General features: G+C 40.7%; 1 protein-coding gene across 2 annotated transcripts in view; it reads left to right on the top strand.

Annotated features, from left to right (window-relative positions):
* The window catches only part of SPATA5L1 (spermatogenesis associated 5 like 1), a 259,837-nt gene that overhangs the window by 150,924 nt on the left and 84,430 nt on the right, over nt 1–24,483 (top strand). For both annotated transcript variants that reach the window (XM_044077627.1, XM_044077626.1), the window contains one exon: nt 12,095–12,328. In XM_044077627.1, coding sequence (XP_043933562.1) covers nt 12,095–12,328 — 234 coding nt within the window. The remainder of the gene's footprint in view (nt 1–12,094; nt 12,329–24,483) is intronic.

Raw genomic sequence — 24,483 nt, 5'->3', positions numbered from 1 at the left:
GTTGTTGAAGTAGGATGTAATGTGACATACACAACCTTTACAAGCAGTTCCTCAAATGGATTGATAGTTGACTAGATCAACAGTTCGCTTATCCCCTCATCCAGTTTGTTTGTGTCTTTCGGCTTTTCCCGATGAGGGGTCGCCACAGCGGAACTCCGGTCCGCTAATAATTGGCAGTAGAGTTTTACGTGCTGGCTTGCTGGGCCTAACGCACAACCTTCAATGAAGGAATGCCCGTTCACGCATGTCGCCACACAGAAGACGCTCTAACTGAGAATCGAACAGGCAATGTCCAACTGTGAGGCGACAACGCTACCACAGCACCACCACTGCAGTTCTTTTTCCTGCTTACCCAGGAGCTCTGAATCTCCCAGTCTCCTCCTTCCCAACTCCTTTCTGTTCTTATCTTTTGATGAGTCTGGGGACTGAGACTTTTATTATTTCAGCAGCATAGACCACCTTCCTGTACCTTAGCCATCAGGGCACATTTCCCCTAAGTTCTTACATTTCCCCCTTTCTTACTGCTTTCATGGGATGGTGTTCCTCATCCTCCTGCCTGATGCCACATATGGTAGCTTCTGTTATGTGGATTTACTACTCTATCTCCAGCTAGAAAATACTGTGGCACATACACATCTCACCAGCCTCTCCTCATGCCTTATTGCCTGTAGCTCTCCCATCTTCTCACCTGGATGCCTTGCATTACATAGTAGTACAATCAGCCATGCTGTGTTACTCCTGTTTTATTCCTTTTCTTTTTTCTTTGTCTTTTTTTTTTTATTTATTGCTTGACCTCCTACCTCCAATGCAGTTTCTTCTTCCATCTAAGTTTAGGTATTGTCACTGGAATGTATACTTCCAGCTCACCTGTGAGCAGTATTTCTTCTTCTAGGCTAAGATGGACCCAGGTCCTGACATAGAGCAGTTTTCTTCTTTTATTCTTCTTTCAGTCCCTAGCTTTGTCCCTTTTGCACCACTGCAGTCAGTCGTTATATTGATTTTTGGTCATTATACTGCATTATCATCTTCTTCCTTTTCATATTGGCATTTGGTACAGGTAACACCTGATATCACTGACACCCTCTGTTGGCATCTCTCTGCCATTTCCTTTTCTCTGCATGAGATCACCTCAGATGTCTCCTCTGACAACCCATTGTTGCTTGCATGCGGCACATGTGCTGAATCATCCAGTTTGCTGACCATTAGCCTTTACTACCCCTCTATTCCTTACATTCCAGAGATTATACCAGCACAACCTACCTCTCTTCTTTTATAGAAAATACTTCTTTCCTTACCTATCCTCTTCCAGATTTCAGTGAATCTCCTACTGCCCTGCAACTTACTTCCTTCTTCATTGCTACTTCGCCACCACCTGACAGCTATAAAGTACAGATTCCTGTACTTAATTATGCTCCTCTTCAGCATATCTTCTAATGTCCTTCTGTTCCTATGTTGCAGTATTCATCACTTATGGGTTTTCTTCTCTTGCTGCGCGAACATCCAGCCAGTATACAAAAGTTTTTAGTTACTGTATGGTGCATGGGACGTCTGACGTGGCTAGCACAACATGCCCCAGCCATTAGAACATCTCAGCGTCAAGTCAAATGTCAGGAGTTCCTTCTATCCCGGCTGTCGGATTTTGAGGAATCATATAAGTGCCCCGTCGGGGAGCTTTTCAGTCATTTTATTTTATTTAATGCCTGTTCATGTCATCCAGAGGGGGCAAGTTTAAGTGTGGCCATCAGATACCCCACAAGGACACCTACAATCAGTGTTTCTTCTGTTTAGGTCGGTCGCACGACTACAAAGCCTGCTCCATTTGTCAGGCATTTGTGCCTAAAACCTTGCGCAGCCATCTGCATGCGCTCAGTCTCTACCTAGAAAATCAACAACTAAACCAAATAGATTTAGTTATGGAGGGGTTCCCTTGACATACCTGCCAAGCCACCAGAAAAGAAGGCCAAGACTACCAGGCTTACCTCTGCAGCTGCGCCTACTGTGTCTGACCCTCAGCCTGTGGCCGAAGTCGGCCCGGTAGGGGATCTGGGGTATGCCACTTCGGATTTAGTGGGTACCTCCATGGAAGCCACACAATCCAGTGTGGAGGGCACATCCATTGAGGCTTTACTGACGTTGGTCTCTGACGCCGGGGTTGAACCAGCGATTCCAGTAGATTCTTTGCATCCCTTCAGTTCCTTACTGTTGCCTGATTTCAGGCCTTCCTCCCTTCAGACACTCGCCAGGCCTCTCGAGAGAAAGGAAAAAAGGAAGCACATCTCCTCTTCTCCTGAAAGCATGCCTGATTGGCAGGCCTTCAGCCAAAGTTTAATGCCTTCATAGCCTTACAGTCTTCTACTACAGGGACTTCTACGATGCCTCATTCTGCTGTGAGCCCAAGGCCTCAAACATCTGGCCCATCCATGAGGGAAGAAGAGGATTTTTATGATTCTTCATCTGAGGAATCACTCTGCTATATCTCTCTGCTTCTTTCTCCCTTGGGGTATGGCTCCGCAAAGGAAGAATCCGTTGACTCTGACTCCCCAGCTGAGGATTTGACCTTTGGGGAAACCATTGCTAAGATGAAAGAACATTTTGTGTGAATCCTCTGAAATGACTGAGGTTCAAAAAAGGTATTATGATCTCATTCAGATGGTTTTTGCAACCCGTACTGCTTTGCCTCCAATATTGCCTGCCATCCTGGATGCCTTCTGCACAGCATCCTTGAACCCTGATTCACAACCTCCTGCTCCACGCAGGCCTGATAGATTTTATAAAGTCCCTAAAACTGCCAAGCATCTTGTTAAGGGTCCTCCAGCAAACCCTGCCACAAGTTCCATATCCACTGATAAGGCATCTAAACTATTGCACACCATCACCATTCTCCCTGCTGACAAAGACAGCAAAACCACGGAGCGTCTGGGTAAGAAAAGTTATACTTCTGGTACTCTGGCCTTCAGGGCTGCAAAGTACCAGACACACATGGCTAAATATGCCTTATCTCTCCTGGAGAAGGCCTCCACGGAATTGTCTGACACCAGATTTTGCTGCTAAAGCTTCACTATCTTCCCTTCTGGATCTCACCTCCCAAGTCACCAGGCACTCCATAAAGTGCAGCTATGATGCTGCTGAACCCTTAGCTAGGTCAGCAGCATCAGCATCTGCCTTGAGAAGATTCTCATGGCTACATCTTCAGCCCATTCCAGATGACTTGAGGGCAAAGCTGATTGATGCCCCTCTGGATAACACAGCTTTGTTTGGGACTAAGGTGGCTGATTTATTTAAGCCAGTACAGAAAAAAGGGAAAGAGATTCAGGATTTATAACACCTGCTAGTCTCCCTATCCCAAAATTCCAAAGGAACTACCCTGCTAAAACTCAGTTTATTAGAAAGCACCCTTGCCCTCCTGCTCTAACTAGGTCTAGAAAAACAACCAGGAGGCAACCCCATCCTTATAGAGCTTCCCCCTCCTCTAGCCAGAGGCTGCCCTTTCAAGACAGGACAAGTAATATTTCACTACCTTACATCTCTGAAACCCCCACCCCCTCCTTGTCTCCCTCTGTCAGTTCGTCTCTCTCACTGTCTTCCCGTGTGGACATTCATCACATCAGACAAATGGGTCCTGTCAGTCGTCCAGAATGGGTACTTCATAACCTGGCTTATGCCCCCAAAGTGAAAGGATATACCACAACCTCCAAAACAGCAGCTGCACCTATTGCAGCCAGTACTACAAACCCTGCTGGTCTAAGGCACCATCAAAACAGTGCCACTGGCTGCAGAAGAGAGTGGTTTCTACTCCAGGATGTTCCTAGTCCCAAGAAAAGACAGTCCTTGGAAGACCAATCCTGGATCTCTCTCTTCTCAACCTCTTCCTTCACGTTCCTACTTTCAGGATGTTGACCTTACCAACTCTTTTCCCACTACTACTTCCCCAAGGATTCATGGCCACCTTAGGAAATACCTGTGGTTTTTCATGGGCCCTTTTCAGTTTCAATTCTCTGCCTTGTCCTTTGGGCTCTCCACTGCACCCAGGTTATTCACCAGATGTCTGGCTCCAGTTATTGCCTTTTGCAAAACAAAGGGAATCCAGATGTTCCCTATCTGGATGATCTGCTTGTACAGGCAGACTGCAAGGAGATCCTCCAGCAACACATATTTCTTGCCACTTCCCTCCTACAGTCCCTAGGATTTCAGATCAGCTTCCCAAAATCCAACCTGGAACCTTCCCAAGTCATTGTCTTCCTGGGATGCAGGATTCACACAGACATCATGAGAGCCTACCTTCCCCAACAAAAGGTGGAAAGCTTGACAGAACACCTACTAATGGTCCTTCAGACAACAGAATTGACATCAAGGCAGTACCTCAGGCTCCTGGGCTCCATGGCAGCCACTATCCCCATGTTACTGTTAGCAAGACTCCATATGAGAAAGTTGCAATGGTAACTAAGGTCAGTCTGGACCCAGCACTCACAACCCCTTGGAGTACAGTATTCCCCTCCCTCCCTCCCTGCCTCAAATTAGAAATCTAGTAGTGGTTGAAGCAAGTGAACTTCAATCCAGGTCTTCCCCCTCCAGTCACCCCAACCCAAACAGGTCACAGATGCCTCAGACTTGGGCTGGAGAGCAACTTTCGGCCATCTGCAAGTGCAGGGACTGTGGCCAGAGTCACACAAAAAAGAAAACATTAATGTGAGTACTCCATTCCCTGGATGTGCACAGACAACTCAGATTTTACCTGCACAAAACCAAATCTATCAGACAGGCTGACTCGCTTTTTTCTCCTTTCATCCCAGGGCCCTAGGGAAGGCAGTAACCAAACAAACTATTTCAACCTGGATTTCCAAGACTATCACCTTCTTCTACCAATTCCATGGGAAATCTCAGCAGGGTATTGTTAAAGCACACTCCACCAGAGGTTTGGACACACCTACCATTCTTGAAGCAGCCACACAGCCACTTGGTCATCAGTGCACACCTTCACCAAACACTGCAAGTTAGACCATATTTCCAGAGTCAGGGAAGGTTTTGCCAGGACTGTCTTTCATGGATTCCTGGAAACCACCTCTAGACCACCACCCCCTTCCTCACAGTGAGCTTTGGCACTCACCCATATGTGATGAATACTGCAACATGGGAATAGGAGGACATAGGAAAGTTGTGTAAAATCTTACTATAACCATAGATGTCCTTCTCTTCCATGTTGCAGTATTCCTTCTCACCCACCTGCCCCTCCTGTTATCCAACATTTCTCTTTCTGGATGGCACAGGGCTGGCATTACCCTTACTAAGACTGGTTCAGACTGGGGCTTACAGTTCTGAGGGCTGGTGCGTGCAGACATCACTTTTATGGTCTATGTCTGACATCCCACGCACCATACAGTGACTGAAAACTTTTGTATACTGGCCAGACGTTCGGGTAGCAAGAGGAGAAAACCCATATGTGATTAATACTGCAACATGGAAGAGAAGGACATCTATGGTTATGATAAGATTTTACTCAACTTTCCTTTCTTTTCCTCCTACTGTGCCACCTTTCATCCTACCATGACTCAGTAATATCTTGGAACATCTCTCCAGCTCTGTCCCAACCAGCTATCCATACTTTCTCTTTATACTCTCCACACATCTCACCAAACCTGTTTAATATTGCCCTTCAACTTCATTCCAAATACAGGCTGATTAATTGCACTTAAACTCGAACCAAAACAAAATTAAGTGAAAGAATCCTCTCCAAAAAATAAGTATGCATAAATTTCCAATATACTGAAATCTCTCTAGGAGTAGATAATCCTAGCCCCATGTGTCACAATGAACATAAAGATAATTCTCTCCCACACACTTCTGTAACCCAACGGCAGCCAGTCCCCAGCCATGATCATATAATTTTTACTGCTTATAGATATTAGAAGTATAAGAAATAAAACTGGTGAACTACATGCCTGGATTGCCCAGTATAAGCCCGATGTTCTCGCCGTAACTGAAACATGGCTTAAACCCAGCATAAACAACTCTGAAGTTACACCTCCTGTCTCTAATATCATTTGCAATGATTGTATAAAGAGGAAGGGTGGTGGTATTGCTGTAATATTTCCCAGTACTTACCACATTTCCCCTTACAGTAAACCAACACCAAAATTCAGTTCAGCAGAGCTTCTTATTGCTTTCCTCAAAATAAACAATTATAAACAAATATGTGTTACTGTCCTTTACATCCCTCCTGGCGACAGTGCAGCTATACTGGAAGATATGCTACATTGGATATCCATAAAATTTCCACTAGAAAAAATATTAGTAGGTGATGTGAATGTCAGTTCATTGTACATAAACTCTAACTCCCCTACATCTAACATGAACTTACATGGTTTTACACAACTAATTAATAGCCCCACACATTATAGCAAGACATTAAATCCTGTATTAGTCTGGATCCTAGTTTCATACCCTAGGAAATACTCCACTACAGGTACAATGTCAGACTCTCTCAGTGATCATCTCCCAGTCGACATGACTAGACATTTCACACATCCAGTTAAACAGCATATGTATAAAACAACAAGTAACCTTTACAAGTTTAACCCAGAAATGTACATTACAACACTATCATCTATCAAATGGAACTTCCTAAAACATCCTCCCTTTAGACCAGACGTGTCCAACCTGTGGCCCTCAGAGATCTTCCATGTGGCCCCTGACCCTTAAGTCCAAATTCAACACTTTTTTGTTTGGGGTTTTTTTTTTTTTTTGCGCCCATGACCTTTAACCTCAGCGTCGGTGTGCGCATCCGCCAAAGCACCCTTTCCATTAGTTTTTTCCCACCGATGTAGGTTCTGTGTGTTTGCGCTGAAGAAGAGGGATTCATTGTTGTCTTTAAAAGGGACAGCACCTCCTAATTGTATTAATAGGCAAGTAAGAACCAAATAAATTAAAATAAAATCCTGCTGTTATTTTTTTATACCATAATATCAAAGCTTGGGAAATAATTACAGCAAAGTTGTAATGTAACCATTAACCCTCTAAAAATCAGTTTTCCACTCCATGGTCATGAATCTTTTAGCTCCAGGATCTTGTTTAAGAAAAAAAGAAAAGTGAAATATCGTATTTTTGTTGTTATTGCCTTATCATGCATCTGGTCACCTATTTATTTGTTCATTTGTTTGTCTAGGAGCTTAACTTCACTTGATGATGGACAGCAGTGGTCTAAGAAGCTATATCAAGTGGTTCAGCTCATTGAACCATTCCTTTTTTCAGTTGACCATGTTGGTATCACTAGGTATGTTGTGACCTCTGTGCAGCAGAAACTTAAGATGGTGTTTATACAGTTGGGGATGGGTCTTTAGACATGTAGCTCTCAACCTTCCATGCCCAAAATGAGGAACACTAGTCCTCATAATGTGGAACAAATGGGCAAAATGTGGAACACATACTAATGGCTTACTAACAATTTCAACTAGGAAGGTCATAGGATGATTAAAATATGCTGGTTTTACTTATAAAGATCTTTTAATGAATTAATATGATTCATTTCTATTTACAATGGATTTACTTAAAAACTTCCTAACACTGAATGTGTGACAGTCTTTCTATGTGGAACTTTGAGGAACTTAGGGGAACAAGAACTTTTTAAGACCCCAAATGAGGTACGCTCCTCGTAATGAGGTACACTTGAGAGGTATGTTTAGACACTGTTCAAAACAGGTTAAAAGTGCAGAGAGTTTGCATCTGTTTAATTTCTGTTGTAAAGTGAAGGCTAGCTCACTCGCTCACATATGTATAATTTTGTTGAAGTTGCAGCTTGGGGGGGTGTGCTTGAATTTTATATAAGAAAAGTTAGAACTGCATTACTTAATATCTGCATTTTGTCCATGTTGACTTTTGTAATGGAATGACTTCTGTTAAACAGTGTTAAATTATTTTTCTGTATGCTGTAAACTGCTTAGATAAAAAGTTCCTTTACTGTTGAATTCTGTGGGGTCTTAACCTGAAACTATTCCACTACTAATTTAAGAAGATGAGAGCTCAGTTTAATCCTCATCCAGCAGATGGTACCTCAAGAGTGTAGCACCCTCCTAATAATACAGTGTAGTGGAAGTATCAGAACTTGACTCAAAAGTATCACGTGTGGAGAAAGAATGAATGGTCTTATGATCTTTCTGGTATCTGTGAGATGTGACAACATGTAGTTGATTGAGCTAAGTGACAGAGTGGGCCACATTTGTTTGCAGAAAAGCAGTGTAGTTGTTTCTATAGTCAATAATGTTTCCCTCTGGACACTATTCATTTTGCCGGAAATAGTTCAGGGAAGTGCTCATTAGATTGCCTTTGTTTGTCTGCAGTGAATCCTTGCAGTGTCCACACACACACACACACACACACACACACACACACACACCTGGCACTGCTTTGAAGTCATATTTTTAATGCTTGCAGTTGCTAAAGTGGAAGGGAAATTCCTTAATGTAGAAATGAATCTTTTGGTACACTGAGAATAGGCTTCACTCATTTATTTGTGTACACCAAGCCCTGTATTCCTTCATTACAAGGATCTTTTCAGTAATTTTATGCAAAGCAAGTTAAAATGTATAATAAAATTGCATCTTACGGGTTATTTGGGCTCTTGGTAGGGTCTCAAATACTGAGATGATGTGTATGTCCAGATCAGTTCATCAAAGTGATCAATGGCTACATTTTAACGTCTTGAAGTTCAGTTAACCAGAATTAGTAACTATGCTAACTACTTTGCTCTTCTTCATTAAACAAATTATTTCTGATGAAGTCTTATGATTTGTGCAGCTGGAAATGCCATTAGTATCGCTGCTTTTACATATGTGTAACTTGTCTTATCCCCCACTCCCGTCAAACTTCTGACACTCTATTTGGCTTCTCAGAGATCATCTGTTATGATTCCCCAGTTCCTCTTCCTGTTCGGTTCTGTACCTGTTTATTTGTAAAACAAAACAAAAAATATTAACTAAGATGTTAGATTTACCTGTTAGATTAAGAATAAGAATTCAAATTTTAAGGCAGATAATTAGGCATTTATTACATTTATTCATTTTTCAAATGCACCTACAGTACAGCCAGGAGGTCAAGTTTGGTCCCCTGCGGCAGCGAAAGCGTTAACTATATGATATATTTTAAATGCGGCCCCAAGACAATTTCTGTTCACTCAGTGTGGCCCCGACAAGCCAAAAGGTTGGACACCCCTGCGTTTAGACAATGCTGTAATTTAATTCAGTACAACTTTTCTAAATATCTTTGCACCTCCTAGAAGGAGGAGTCTGGAAACAAATAATGCAGTCTGGCTATCCAAAAAGAGTCGAATGCTCATGCAGGATAGAGAAAAAGCATGGAAATGATGGCAGAAATATAAAACACCTCAATATCTTAAACTTTAGAGTGCTTCGCAATCATACATAAAAAGCAAATAAATGAAGTAAAAAAAACTATACTATAATTACTTTAAAATAATACTAAACACAACCCAAAAAAAATGTGGACATCATTAAAGAAATCTTACATCCCGGCCAAAAGTTCCACCCAAACCCTTCTCCCGATAACTCGCCCCTCGAAACTGCAATACAGTTTAACTCTTATTTTATAGATGGTATAGCATCTCTAACCAAGGATTCCTCAAAATCTAATCACAACCCTGCCCAACAGCCACATATCACCACATCCACTTTCACTTTGAAACCTGTGCCCACATCTATATAAAACTATTCTTAAACTGTGCTTTTCTTCAGCTGATGACCTAAGCAAGTACCTAACCTAAAAAACAGCAGCAACTAGCATTGCCTATCCTGTCTCAATCCTTATAAATGGGTCAGTCTGGGAATCTCATGTTCCCTCTCACTGGAAAAAGTCACACGTTACCACTCTGCACAAAGGAGGAAATTCAATACACATGACAACTGTAGACCTATAGCAATGTTATCTCCCCTTGCCAAAATACTTGAAATATGTATTCAGAAACCATTGCTATACTATCTCCTGCAGGAAGGACTCCTGTCCCCTACACAACATGGCTTCCCTCTTTCCCACAGTACTAGCACTGCCCTTCTAACCTGTATAGATACTGTCAGTAAAGCTAGAGATAATGGCAAGCTAGCCTTTTCCTCATTGCTAGACTGTCTAAAGCTTTCAACACAGTTTATCACAGCAAACTTCTACTTCAAATGCCCTCACTAGGTCTCTTAGCCCACCCTTCTGTGGTTCAAAAACTACCTGTCCAATAGGTATCTGTCAGTAAAATGGCACTCCACGCATTCTCCTTACCTCCCAGTCACCACAGGTGTACCATAAGGTTCTATCCTTGGTCCCTTTCTCTTTAACATTTTCACCAACACCCTGTATACCTTCATACAACAGGCCACCCTAATACAATATGCAGATGATCCCTCTCTCATTTGCACATCTGACAACATGGTACATCTCCAAAAAATTACTCAGGAAGCTTTAACAGCCACTGAAACATGGCTCCATTACTTACAACTCATGCTCAACCCAAAAAAGACTGAACTACTACTTTTTACCCAAATTCCTCTCTCATGGAAATACACATTTAAAGTCCTCTCTCTTAATGATACAGCTATTTAAGTCACTTCTCATAGCAAATTATTAGGGGTGGTAATGGATGATAATTTTACATGTAACCTGCATTTACAAAATGGCATAAGAAAAACTCATCCAAAACTAGGGAGGCTTTACAGAGCCAAAAACTTTCTCACCAATGCAGCAAAAACTACACTTGCCACCACTTATGTCCTCACCACTCTTCTTTATGGCAGTCCCATCCTTACTAACCTTCAGGCTTCACAAAAATTGAAACTTGAAAAATGGTGCAGAAAAATTGCTACATTTGCTGCATGTACCCCTTTCAGAACCCACCACTGTATAGCACTGAAAAGCCTTAATTGGTTAGAACTGTCACATCAGCTAATAGATACAGAACTTCTTACCAGCTATTAAATTATCCAGCATCCATCAGTCTGTCCAGCACTAAAAAACATTGTACACAGCTATATCCCCAGTTGGTCATTGCAATCCATTGACCAAAAATTAATGTCTGTCTCCAAACCTAACAAATCTGCTGGGCATCATCTGTACTCATACAAGGTTGTTAAGGCCTGGAACTCATTACCTGTATCCATCAGATCTATACTCTCCCTTGCATCCTTCAAAACCATTCTGAAAGACTTCCTAGCTAAAATCAGACTCTGTTCTTACTCAAAACCAGGATAAATTATATCCCTAAATGTGAAAAAGTACCTTTTCATTCTTTACATCTCCTTACTCTCCCTTCTTCACTTACTTCCTTACTGCCATCTAATTCTCTTTCCTGACTTTCTCGCAAAATATACCACAAACCTGTTTTTCCCTCACATATCGCAATTCCTATTTGTATTAGACTAACTTACCTTTAATTTCCATACAAACTGTCTGTAATTTTTCAGTGTAGGTGTATCTGTCTCCATCTTTGCAATACAAACACACTGTCATATTATACACAAGTAGGTAAAACAAACATGGATCTCTGCATTTATTGGAGTGATGATCATGTCTACACTGATGAATTTATCAGTAATGGAATCACAAGCTCTGCTTCTATAGGTGCACATTGGACTGCCGTCTGATAGCTCTTCTCTGTAGTTAAGAGGTACTGCTGTTTCACTAGAAATCATAAGCCATATCTTAATTTCTAGTCTTTTATTCCTGTTGTGTAGTTCGTTCACATGTGTATAGTGCAACAGCTGCTTGCTCAGTGCACGTAACCTGTTGCTTCTGCAGACATACTGCTCACTGTTTGAATCGGTAGTTTGCTTTATTCCTGTGTGTTTGTGTGTACTCGCTCTATGCTGTGCAGACCATATCTCGGAATCTTTCCAATTTTTTTCTGCTTGGTTTATAAAAAGAGCAAGTTATTTTTGTTTTGTATTATAACTATGGTTAGGTAGATGTGTGCATTTAGGCATCAAAACATCAACATTTAAATAAATACATTTTATGTGAGATATTACTGGTGAAATTTGAATATGTACATTATATATTTCCTTTAAACTTTCATTAAAATGTTTTACATTTTCGTATAAAAATGCAGGTTTTTCGACAAGCAAGAGCCAGTGCCCCATCATTGTTATTTTTGGATGAAATCGAGTCTATCATCGGATCCCGATCCACTAGAAGTAATAATTCTGGGGTGCAGGAGAGAGTTCTTTCAGTTCTTCTGAATGAACTGGATGGCATTGGTCTGAAGATAACAGAAAGAAGGGGAGCAAGACATAAAAGGCATTGTCATGATGACGATTCAGAGCAAGATGAAGGCAGCCTGAAGGTAATTAAATGTCACTTTACATGTGTGTAGTATGATCTGATAAAATTGACTGTATAATTTTAAATCAGCATTGACCTTTCTTGTTTTTCATTTAAGTGGGCAAGTGAACTGATCCATATCCAACCCTTTTCAGCCTTGTCTTAGACCAAAAGAGCAATGGTAAATCTTTATTTTTAGTGGGAGGAAACTGGAACATCCCTTACATGCAAACGCACACACACTCGCTCACAAACAAGCTCCCAGCACTTGCTTACACTCACATAAACACTTACCCAATTACCCACACGGATGCTCAAACACACACATTCCCACTTACACTTGCTCTCTGTAGTGGTACCACCCAGGCAGACGCACGCACACAGACACACTTCCACACACATCCTGACTTACAATTTCCTATTTAACCCCCCCACACACACACACACACACACAACACTCATTTAGCCTCATTCATGCTCCTACAGGCATACCCATACACATCACATCACATGCACACATATGCAGACTAACACCTCAGCCCCCCATGGCTTTGCTAGACTAAGTGCTGGTACTCCCCTAGGAGAGAATGGGTGAATCCCATCTAAAGATGATGATCACTTTTTCCTCTTAGAGTTACTTGACAAGAGGTTCTCTGAAACACTCAGATAAGCAAAACTCTCTGCAAACATATTTGGGGTGGGGTGCACATGGCTAATTATCATTAGCCACTCCCCCAGACTACCACATCAGGATGCAGCTTTGCTTGCAAGACCACTCTGTGTGTTAAGACCCCCACAAGGAGGAAACAAATAACAAGAGACTGGTCTAAGATTCAGAAAGGCTTATAGCAAAGTGGAAACCTTCTGAAATAAAGCTTCTGCTTTGTGGTAAGCCATTCTGAATCTCAGGGTGGGTATGTGTGTTAATGAGCAATACAGAGAGAGGCTGTCTTGCTGTAAGATTAGTGTTTGAAACAGCAACACTCTTAGTATTAATGAGCATGACAGTCTACTGGAAAAGTCATGAACGTGATGTTCCTCCATGGTGTCCGGACGCACAGCATGTGTGCTTCACTAGCATTCACCTCCGAACTAACCCTGAAACAACCTTAATTGCAGCCACTTACTCCAAACAAGTGTCCGGGACCTCACAGATACTCGGGCAAGGAGACCCACCTGAAAATTGTGTAGATCAGCTGTTAAGGGATTTTTATTTTAACTAAACTAGAGAAATCTCTAAAAGACTTAAACTGTATCTAATGAGCACATTGCCTGGGTTGGCAGCTCAAACAAGTTTTCCTGGCCACTATCTAACCTAATAAACCTACATTTAGTTATAAATACAAGCAGCACATAGAACATATTACACTCATGTAATCCAGCTGCTGAAAAAGGATATTGTAACTGCGTATACTCTAATAAACCCTGGCTAAGCAGTAATTACTTTAACTTTTGTTCATAAAAGGCTCAATTCACCAGTAAGTGAAATAATCCTTACTTTTTAAGTAAAGTGTTTCTGAATTGGAAAATTATTTAACTGGGTTAGAACAAACCTGGATAGTTGATATTTTTTCTTTTAATGCATGCCATGGCCTGACTCTACCCACTGTGTTCATCCTCACTGCGCTTGAGCTCACTCCGCTCCCCTAATCTGACCCCATTTCCCTACCACCCCTGCTATGCCTAAATTTATTTTAAATTAACCACACCCACAAGCCCTATTACCCAACCCAACTAACAAACTGAATTACATCATTTTTACATAGTACTGGTCTCCCCCATAACAAGATAGGAATGCTTATAAATAATATAACTCTCTCAACTATTACAGTACAGCAGTACATTACAAAAAACATTCAAATAAATCAACATGATACCCATCCATGTTGTTGCAATAATACTCCTAACAATAGCAGCAAACCTCACCTCATACCACATTAGTCTTTATTTATTTAACATTTATTTACTGGGAAATTCCGACTTGGAACAAAGCCAATTTTCAGCAGCGGCCCAGAGAGAAACACTCCAGATGCATGTCTTTATAATGTGGGAGGAAACTGGAGCACCTGGGGGAAACCCACACGAATGCAGTGAGAACATGCAGACTCCGTACAGTAGGCAGTCCAACCAAGAATCAAACCAGAGAGCCTCTTGCTGTGAGGCGACAATGCTACCACTGCATCACTGCATTAATAGGTCAGCAACCCCTTGTAATACGCCATTGCCCTATCCACCACATAAAAAACCTTTAAATATTGAAGTATGACCGTCAATGTACAAAATTACTTGTATTGATCAGATTACTTGTACTGCAATGCCACAACAAAACAATCCCAATATCTCACTGAAATATAACACAGTCATAGTAAAACTCCTCAAGGCCATATCGCCTCACAGCTAATTCGTTGTGGTGATACCCATTCAAGCCGTGGCCCCAACACCAACCCCACTATGGCAGCCATAGTTTACTAAACCTCTCTCAGAAAGGATCTGACCTCCTATTATTAAATTTGAACATTAGAAGTATCGTTAACAAAACCCATAAACTTCACGCCACTCTCACCCACTACTGTCCTGACATTGCTCTGATGACTGAAACCTGGTTAAAAGCAGAAATTAACGATAATGAAATTCTACCTCCAAGTTACAGTATTTATAGGGTAGATAGAAAGGGCAAATAAAGGAGGGGGAATAGCCATTCTATTTAAAATTAACCTTAGTCTAGAGGTCCTACAACAAAATACTCCTGACTTCAATAATGCAGAATTAATCTTTACAAAAGTTAAGATCAATTTCAAAGAATACTTAAACATAATTGGAACCTGTATACCTCCAGGTAATAACATCTACACTCTAGAACATATCCTGTACTGGCTTCAAGCTCTCTTCCTCAGGAAACAATTATTGTGGAAGGGCTTCAACATAGATTGAGATACTTGTAACTCACAAACCCTTCAAATCACATAAACCTCCATGGCTTTACCCAAATCATACAAGCCCCCACTAGAACTGATAAAACATCAAGTAGGAAATCCATCCTTGACTGGATAGTAACAAACAGACTTTCTCTGTCTTTACATGCTGGTTGTCTTACATATAGTCTGAGCGATCATCTTTCAACTTTTTTACTTAGGCAGTGAATAAATCTAACGGGCGGCCACGGTGGTGCAGTGGTTAGCATTGCCGCCTCACAGCAAGAGGTTCTCCAGTTCGATCCTCGGCTGGGGTGCCTTCTGTGCGGAGTCTGCATGTCCTCCCTGTGGTCGCGTGGGTTTCCTCCGGGTGCTCCGGTTTCCTCCCACATCCCAAAGACATGCTGCAGGTGGATTGGACATTCTAAATTGGCCCTAGGTGTGCGTGTGAGTGTGCCTTCTGTGGAAGGTTGGGCGCCGGGCTGGCAACTCGACACCGTAAAACTCCACTGCCATTCAATGTGCGGACAAGGTGATCCGCTGTGGCGACCCCTAACCGGGAAAAAGCCGAAAGAAGAAGAAGTGAATAAATCTAACAAAAATCACCAGCTATCATGAAATTAGGACCAAAATCCTTTAACACTCAAAATTTCATATCCAGCTATCTTCCATGCTTAACTAAAGGCTCCAGATCACTACTAAAAAAGAGAGAGAAAGTTGGGAATCTGTGGCAAAAAACGCAGAACACAAGTGACTGAACAGACGTATCAATAACTTAGAAATAAAGCTAAAATGAAGTCAAACAGGACAAGATTAATCACTACCAGTACATTCAAAGTAAACATCAGAACAACCCAGAGAAGTGTTGTCCGCTATTAATAAAATCCTACAACCTGAAAACACCAGTACCCCCATCCCTATAACCACTAACAACTCAGGCTGTATAGCTATACAGTTTAATAAATATTTCACAAAGTCCATACTAGCTCTCACAAATAACTGTTCCACCACCTTCACAGAAATTTTAACAGCAAGCCCAGATAGCAGCATCTTTGATTTCCAGCGTGTACAAACAGGCACTATAAACAAATATTGAAAAAAATTCAAAAAACAATGATCCTAGCAGCTGATAACCTACCAGCTGAATATCTCAGTCTGGCTGCAGATGCCATCTCCTACCCAGTATCCATCTTAATTAAACCGATCTGTCTTTGAACAAAAGATACCAACAATCTGGAAAATTTCACACACCATTCCACTACACAAAGGAGGAAAATTATTAGAACTGTCTAATTACAGGCCAATAGCTATGTTGCCACCCCTGACTAAAGTTCTAGAGAGATGCATCCACCGAAATTATGCAGCATCTATCTCCTTGATAACAACCTGCTATCTGAAACCCAGCATGGATTTCTGCCCTACCACAGCACTACTTCTACCCTAATGAGTTTCACAAGCATCATTAATCAACATAGGAGCAATGTTAAAATAGTATCCTCCATCTTTGTAGAGCTATCAAAACCATTTGATACCGTCTGTCATAACAAACTTATACAATTACTCTTAGAACTAAACCTTAGTCAATCCACAATTACTTGGTTCAAAGACTACTTAATAGGGTGCCAGCAAGCTGTAAAATGGCAACAAAAGTATATCTCCACTACTGATGAAATTGTAAAGCATGAAACTAGTAAGAAAAAGCAGATCTGCATCAGAACCATCAGCTTTAATAAAAATCCACACTGACTAAGTGCTTTCACCCAGAGTTGGGCTTCTTCAGAGACTCTGAAGAAGTCCAACTGTGGGTGAAAGCGCTTAGTCAGTGTGGATTTTTATTAAAGTTAATATCTCCTCTACTGTCTGTTACCCTAGGTGTACCATAAGGTTACATTCTAGGTCCCCTCCTTTTCACTAACAATTTACACACTAGTACCCTGAATGACTCCCTAGCCCTACATGCAGATGATTCTACATTAATATGTGCTGCATCATCACTCCAACAGTTGCAACAACTAACACAGCAGTCCTTCTCTGCAGTTGAAATGTCTTTCTGAAGCTCAACTTATTCTAAACCCCAACAAGACTAAACTCATAATATTCCAAACCATTAGAATTATAGATCCCCTCTCTCCATTTAAGATCACATCTACAAACAATACCACCATCTCTCCTGTTTCCCAGACTAAACTTCCAGGTGTTGTTATTGACGACACTGTGAAATTCGACCTACACATAGCCCAATCAGACAAGAAAGTGAATAAAAAAACGTGGTACTTTTTACAGAAATAGACAACACCTAACCAATAACACAAAGGCTACCATTGCAAGAACACACCTAATTTCCACACTCCTATATGCCCCGCTCATTCTGACAAAGCTAAAAAAAAGTCAGACCTAGCAAAATTAGATACCTTCTATAGTAAGACTGCAAAGTTTGCAAAAGACTCCAACTTTAGCATGCACCATTGCCTTGCATTCAAACAACGTAACTAGCTATAGAACTACCTTATCTCTTAACTTATAACCAACTTACTTTGGCCCATACACTTCTAAATGAACCTGAAAAAAAAATTGCTCTGCAAAACCTTCTACTCCCCTACACTAGTAGCCAGTCTTTACAATCAAATAATAAATCCTTCTTAAAAGTTTCCAAATCCAAAAATGCCCCTGAAGATACCCTCTATTCTACATGCATAGCTAAAATGTGGAATGCATTGCCTATAGATATGCAAGCAACTACAAACACTCTGCAGTTTAAAAAGACTTAAATCCCATTTATTGAATACAAAGCTATGCTTATGCACCAACCCTAGATAACTTATGAGTGCCTTCTTGCAACCCCCGCCTTGCTATCTAGCTCTTCTATCCTCTCTTCCTTATTCTTCTTATCTTGTTCACACCATCCTTTCTTTCACAGTAATTAATCTGACTCGGTCTCTGCCCCCAAAACATCCAGCGCATTGTCTCAATTAGTAACTGGTCTGTTTTCTTTTTATTATCATCTCTCCTTGATAATATAGTATTATTTACATGTGTTATCTCTCCATAGTTATGCACATACAAACAGTTTTTGGTAGATAGACATATCAGTATCCTATGCTATTAGAAATGTGTATAAACCTAAGTCTATATATGTAAAATTGATGTATTAAGAATTTTGTATGTCTTACACTGTATTTGTGTTACTTCTCTGTTATTTTGATATTTTGTACATTTGTCCTGTTATAAATGTGGAGCTTTTCTCCTCGGGTCTCTGCTGAAAAAGGAACTCTATCCAGTCAGACTTTCCCAGTAAACAAATGTAAAATAAAATAAAAAATAAAATGTAACCCATCCTATCATCCCTACAGATTTCCATCCATGAGCAATGGGGACTCTTGTGCAGACTGAGTTGTAAATTTAGGTGAAGATTAAGAAACACGTAGCATGCATCATAGTATTTTCTGTAATGGTATCTTTTCTGTGGAATGACTGAAGCTAGGCTGCACTGCACCTTTGAAACTGGAGGAAGATGACGTTTTGAGGATCTCTGAACTTGGGTGTCATCTGGAACCAGTAATACATTTGAAGGAATATAACTGTAGATTAACGTGAGGATCCGCAATCATTCTTGATAAGAACCAGTGTGCAAAGTAATAGGTTTAAATGCTTTATTAACAAACATTTAAGCTATTTATAGTGGAGACAGTGCACCATAGAATCACAGCCTTCCTCCTGTAAATGAGAAAATTAAGTAGTCACAGGATTATTGAAACTTGAAAGGTAGAGCAGAAATTATTTTCCTCATACAGGTAACAGAAAGTGAAAAATATTAAGGCTGCTAAAAAATTGAGGATAGTTACCACTGATGCCTGTGGTTTGTATAAAAAGCTACGGCACTCATCTAAATGTAAAAGAAAACCAGTGAATATTGCTCATATTAAAGGCACTGCAGCACAGTTCACCCCGCACCAATGTTCTGATACACTGTGGTGGCATTTTATGAATCATAGTCATCCACATTTCCAATCTGTCAGCATTTCATTATTCAGGATTTTGCATGGCTATGTATTTCTCCAGTGTGCACCTACAACAGCTATTCCCTATGCTACTGTGTAGCATGGTTGCTAAGAGGATCACACACAAACACTGGGCCCCCTATCCAAGGACCCTCAACATATGTTCACTCACAGATGCTCATGCACAATGCCCTTAAACATTTAGTGACACTCAGGCATACAGACACATACTCTTCCACACACAGCAACTTACCTGTATTGGTAGTCTGTGCACCACTGATATACATAGGTTTGCACAGAAAGAATGCCATCCTCACTGCCTTCTTTAGATCCTGTCCGCATCAGCACTGGCAGTCCAAACCTTGCCACCTAAAGCCACAGTGATTTTTAAATGCAGCAAAGATGGTCTGTGAAATGGAAAGGTCTTGTGAAGTACATAAGACTGATTGCCCACTCACAATGTGCTTGTTTACATTTGGACAAAGGATACAAACAAATGGATAAACGAACTGTGTTTACAAGTTTTCCTTCTTTTTCTTTGGAGACAGGAGACAATCAACACTGGCAGTCCAAACCTTGCTACCTAAAGCCACAGTGATTTTTAAATGCAGCAAAGATGGTCTGTGAAATGGAAAGGTCTTGTGAAGTACATAAGACTGATTGCCCACTCACAATGTGCTTGTTTACATTTGGACAAAGGATACAAACAAATGGATAAACGAACTGTGTTTACAAGTTTTCCTTCTTTTTCTTTGGAGACAGGAGACAAATGGCATTACTGCTAAGCAGCTTGTTTATCAGCATTCCAGATGTATAATATTTATACTGCATTTTATTCATTCAAAACCAGTTATTATATATATATATATATATATATATATATATATATATATGTATATAAAATGTATTGTGAAGATTGGGTGAAGATAGGTGAAGGCTGCCAGCCTAGCCAGATAGAATTAGCCAGATAGAATTTTGGAGATAATTCTGTCATCTGTAAATATTAATGTAAACCACAGGCTTGTTTTCTTAAATGGTAAAAATAGTGTTACATGTGGAACTGTGCACTCTACTGGCCAAGTAAAGCGTGTTGTGACCCTTTGATGTTAAAACTCAGAGTCAGTAAGTCTGGAGTGAGGCATCCTGCGTATTGTTTTAAAGCCAGAGTTAATGGCCAGAATTTGCATGCATAAATGTCCTTTATTGCTCTGGGTTCTGCCCAGAGGTGGAGAATGTAAATGTTGTTTCTGTTAGCCTGGGAACCCAGGGAAGTGTGAAGAATGATGTAATGTGAACCAGGAATGTGATTTTAAAAACAGAATCAGAGAGTATTAAGCATTTTTGTCTTGACCATCCAACTCATCAGCACTGTTTCACTGTATATGTAAGTTTATCTTAGACTTGTGTTTTCTCTTAGAAATAGCTAGAAACTAGAAAGATTAGACTGTGTTTTCTCTGATGTCAGAACTGTACTACTGAATTATTTTAAGTATTTCTCTGTGATCTCTCAACTCTTGATTATCACTGAGTAGTAAAAAGTATTGTCTTGTGTTTTGACTATTTGTTATTAAATATTTTTAAACCCTTTCAACTGTGGCTATTTTTGTAGAGATAATTTAAGCTCTTTAGAGTACTTGCATGCCTTTGGTAAAATTGTACAAAGCTACCCCAATAGCTTTTGCCCTGGGCTATACTACCAACTGGATAATGATATCACACAGTAATAATTGGACACCCTTTTAAGGGCCTTTGAGTAGCTGATAAATATTAGTGGATGGTGGCAGCTGGTACTACCATATAGGTCTGGGAAAATGGGGCACTGCTGGAGAACCGGTGCCAGCCTTCCCCAGGAGTGTCTTGTGTGGTTATATAAACTCTTCTCAAAGTGTGTGTGTGTGTGTGTGTGTGTGTGTGTGTGTGTGTGTGTGTGTGTGTGTGTGTCAGCTACTTGGGCAGGGACATGAAGCACTAGTTGGACAGAGAGGGTGCTGGAGGTTTTAGCTTGCCCACTAGGCTGAGATCTGGACCCCTATAGCTGTGCAAGTGGAGAGTTTTATTGGGGACCTGGAGAGCAGGGGAGCGACCAGCCCCGGACTGACTGTGATCTCTGTGTGCTCTGAAGGGAAATTGCACTTTACTGTGTGTATTTGTTATCCTTTCCTTTTATATGAGACGCCTCTCACTGGTGTTAGTGGTGAGGATTGAGGCTCCTTGATTGCTGGGCCAGGGCATGGGCGTCACATGTATATATAAGTAAAATAATGCGAACAAACTGACACACAGCCAGGGTCACATAAAATCAGATAGTTTTAATTAAATCGGTTAGCAATTTCACAGGTCAAGCCCGCTTCTTCATACCAAAATACAATTGAATATACAAACTCTAGAACTTTATAAACTTTTAAAATTATTTCCTCCAGTAGGATACATTGTGTCCACGAAACTTCCTGTTATAACACTAATTACTTAGTATCAATGAACATTTGACGTCATCTTAAAGACAGTCACTTAAATGCTGAAACTCCAAACAAAGCATCAATGCATCCGTATATTAATTCAATTTGTAATTATTACAAATTAGAGTACAACAGAGTTTGTTAAAAAATACATGCTTGAATGTAAAGTGCAGAGTTAGCAGTAGAAGCAAACATATCTAATACAAAAACTACACTTGCTCCTCTTATTTACATTCACCTTTGCTCTACAATAATAGTGATTATTTTTGTCTTTATCAATTTGTGATTATTTTTGTCTTTATCAATTTGTGAAGTTGAAAAACATGTTCTTTGAACACAGATATTCAACAATGATGGTTCACAATATAAGTGCTCAAGTGTTACAGGAAAGAGATGGAAAATACAGTCCTATTGTTAGAAAGGGCTTACAGAATTTTGTCCTTCAATACAGCAGAGTTAATGGTGGTCACTTCTCTGTTCCAAACTTCAGTCATTTTAACACCATGGTGCTACATAACTTCTTGAATGCTCATGACGTCCAGAAAATATTATGCGGGAACTGGCACATTCTGCAATATGGTGGTGATTTGAAAATTTTTCAACTAACTCCCCACACACACACACACACACACACACACACACACACACATTTACATTCAAGAACAGTTTCAATATAAAGAGTATTTTGGAAAAACTCAGGAGGATACATTTGAGTGGCTCATTTAAGACTTTAATCTGTGGTCATTCCCACCAATGCTCTTTTATTGACACTGATTTGGGGGTAGTTTGTTGCAGATAAATAAATGGACAGTCACTGGTAGATTTAACTGCTTATCTGACAGGGTGGTATATCTGGCTAGGTGCTACACCCGTTCTGCCTTCTACTTCGGTAAAACCAATAATGCCTTAAATAAAAGGATCTACCAGCACACCTGGTAGCGTGCCATTCATGTATATGGTATTGGGCTGGATGGTAAGTAATTATAGTAACTTCAGATATGATGCATGGGTTTCTTGGTTCAATATGGGAGACCTATTGGTAACAAGGCTATGGTAATGGATTTTTCCCATGGTTAGCTGGACATACAGTAGCTCAAGCATGTCATATTGTTTGACCAGCCTTAAGGTGTGCTTATCCTTTATGTAGGTAGATACACCTCCGCCTTTTGCTCTTTCATGTTCAGTAGGTGTTCGGAATGTATGAAGGGTGTTAGAGCCAGACACTGCCAGAGTGCTTTCCATGGCTTTGAATCATGTGTCAATAACTACACAGATGTCAACATTACTGCACAGACTTCAGCATTCTCCAGGGTGAGGAGAGCTTCCAGAGAGAGCAGTTTCTTCTTGAGTCTCCTAGCATTCAGCAGCAACACTTTTAGCTTTTTCCGAGTAGCTTTTGTTATGTTGGAAGGTTTTATCTGCTTGGCAATGACTAAAAATGGCACTATAGAGAGTTGGTTAATGATTTGGTCAATATCCAAAAGCCTAGATGTGACAGTTGAAGACCACCCCTGGCAAAGCAACATGGCCTGTCAGTCATGGCTTCCCAGGCTGACAAGTATTGGACAGCTTTGGAATGACACCACTAGCTAAGACAGTTGTTAAAGTTGATCATTTTCTGCTGGTATTGTGGCATCATCCTTTCAGATAGTAGAATGATGCTCAGTGCTAGGCTCATACCTGCCTGTGACACACATTTTAAGAGCTCAGTCATGTCTCTCTCATATATCTCAGGTCTTTCATGCCCACATGGACTGTGACTAAATCATACTGGTACTTAGGGGTACGTGACTTGAGCATGTGCATGAACTGGTGAATCCTGGCCCTTGACAGGCAACTAACTGTAACCTACCCCTTATCCATCCTGGAAAGAGGGACACCCGTGTGTCTCACAGTGGAGTCTCCTATAACCAGAATAATGGGTTGTGGAGTGTTTCACATTGTGTGCCTGGCAGCTGAGACACAGTGAGGTGTGGCTTTGTGTTGTGATGGGAATTGTTTTGTTTGTGTGCATGTGGAGTTGCTGAGGATTGTGCCTGACAGGCCTTTGAGGTTTGGGTAAAATATATGTGAGCACCTCCATATATGTGGGTCTATGTGTTTGGCCCTTTGTGAGTGTGGTGAGTAGTGTCTGTGAGTCGCTGACAACCTGTTTACTTTTTGTGTCTGTATGTTAGAGACTAGCCTCCTGTGTCAATGTGTAACTACATCTACCACATACTGTATTTGTCTGTTTGAGAATTAAGTGGTTGTCAGTGTACATAAAGCAATTGTTACATTGCCTCAGGATACCCATGTCCATCAAGCTGGATGCAGAGACAGTAGGAAAGTGCCCACCCATGGTTGTAGGTCCTAATATGTGCTTTCAAGGGAAAGGAGTGGAGGGTGTTTTTAACCGGATGAGGGAAGGGTGCTTACTTGGTGTAATATGCAGCTAACCTAACCAGCAATGTTGTCCATTGCCCAAACCAGATGCTGTCTTAACAGCAATATTCCTGGGTGCTATAATAAGGTAAGGTAGACCTAAATAGTGCTTATTAAATGCCTAAATGATGCTCACCACACAAACTAGTTGTCCTGTGAGTAACGTGGGACTGAGGTAAAGTTCCGAGGTGGTTTTTATAGGGAAATTTCAACTTCTGCTAGCATAATAATAGTATGCATAGAAGGTTTGTGTTTAAAAATATTATAAAGGGCCAAGGATGAGGTTACCTAGACTAACAGTGGCAGATGAAAATTTTAACAGGGAACGTGATTCTTTTCTTAAGGATTTAATGATTAGGGGATACAGTAAAAAGGAGATAGATGAAA

This window comes from Protopterus annectens, chromosome 7.part0 (assembly GCF_019279795.1).
Source record: "Protopterus annectens isolate FY-2018-M chromosome 7.part0, PAN1.0, whole genome shotgun sequence".
Taxonomy (NCBI): Eukaryota; Metazoa; Chordata; order Ceratodontiformes; family Protopteridae; genus Protopterus; species Protopterus annectens.
This window is presented reverse-complemented; position numbering and strand designations above follow the sequence as displayed.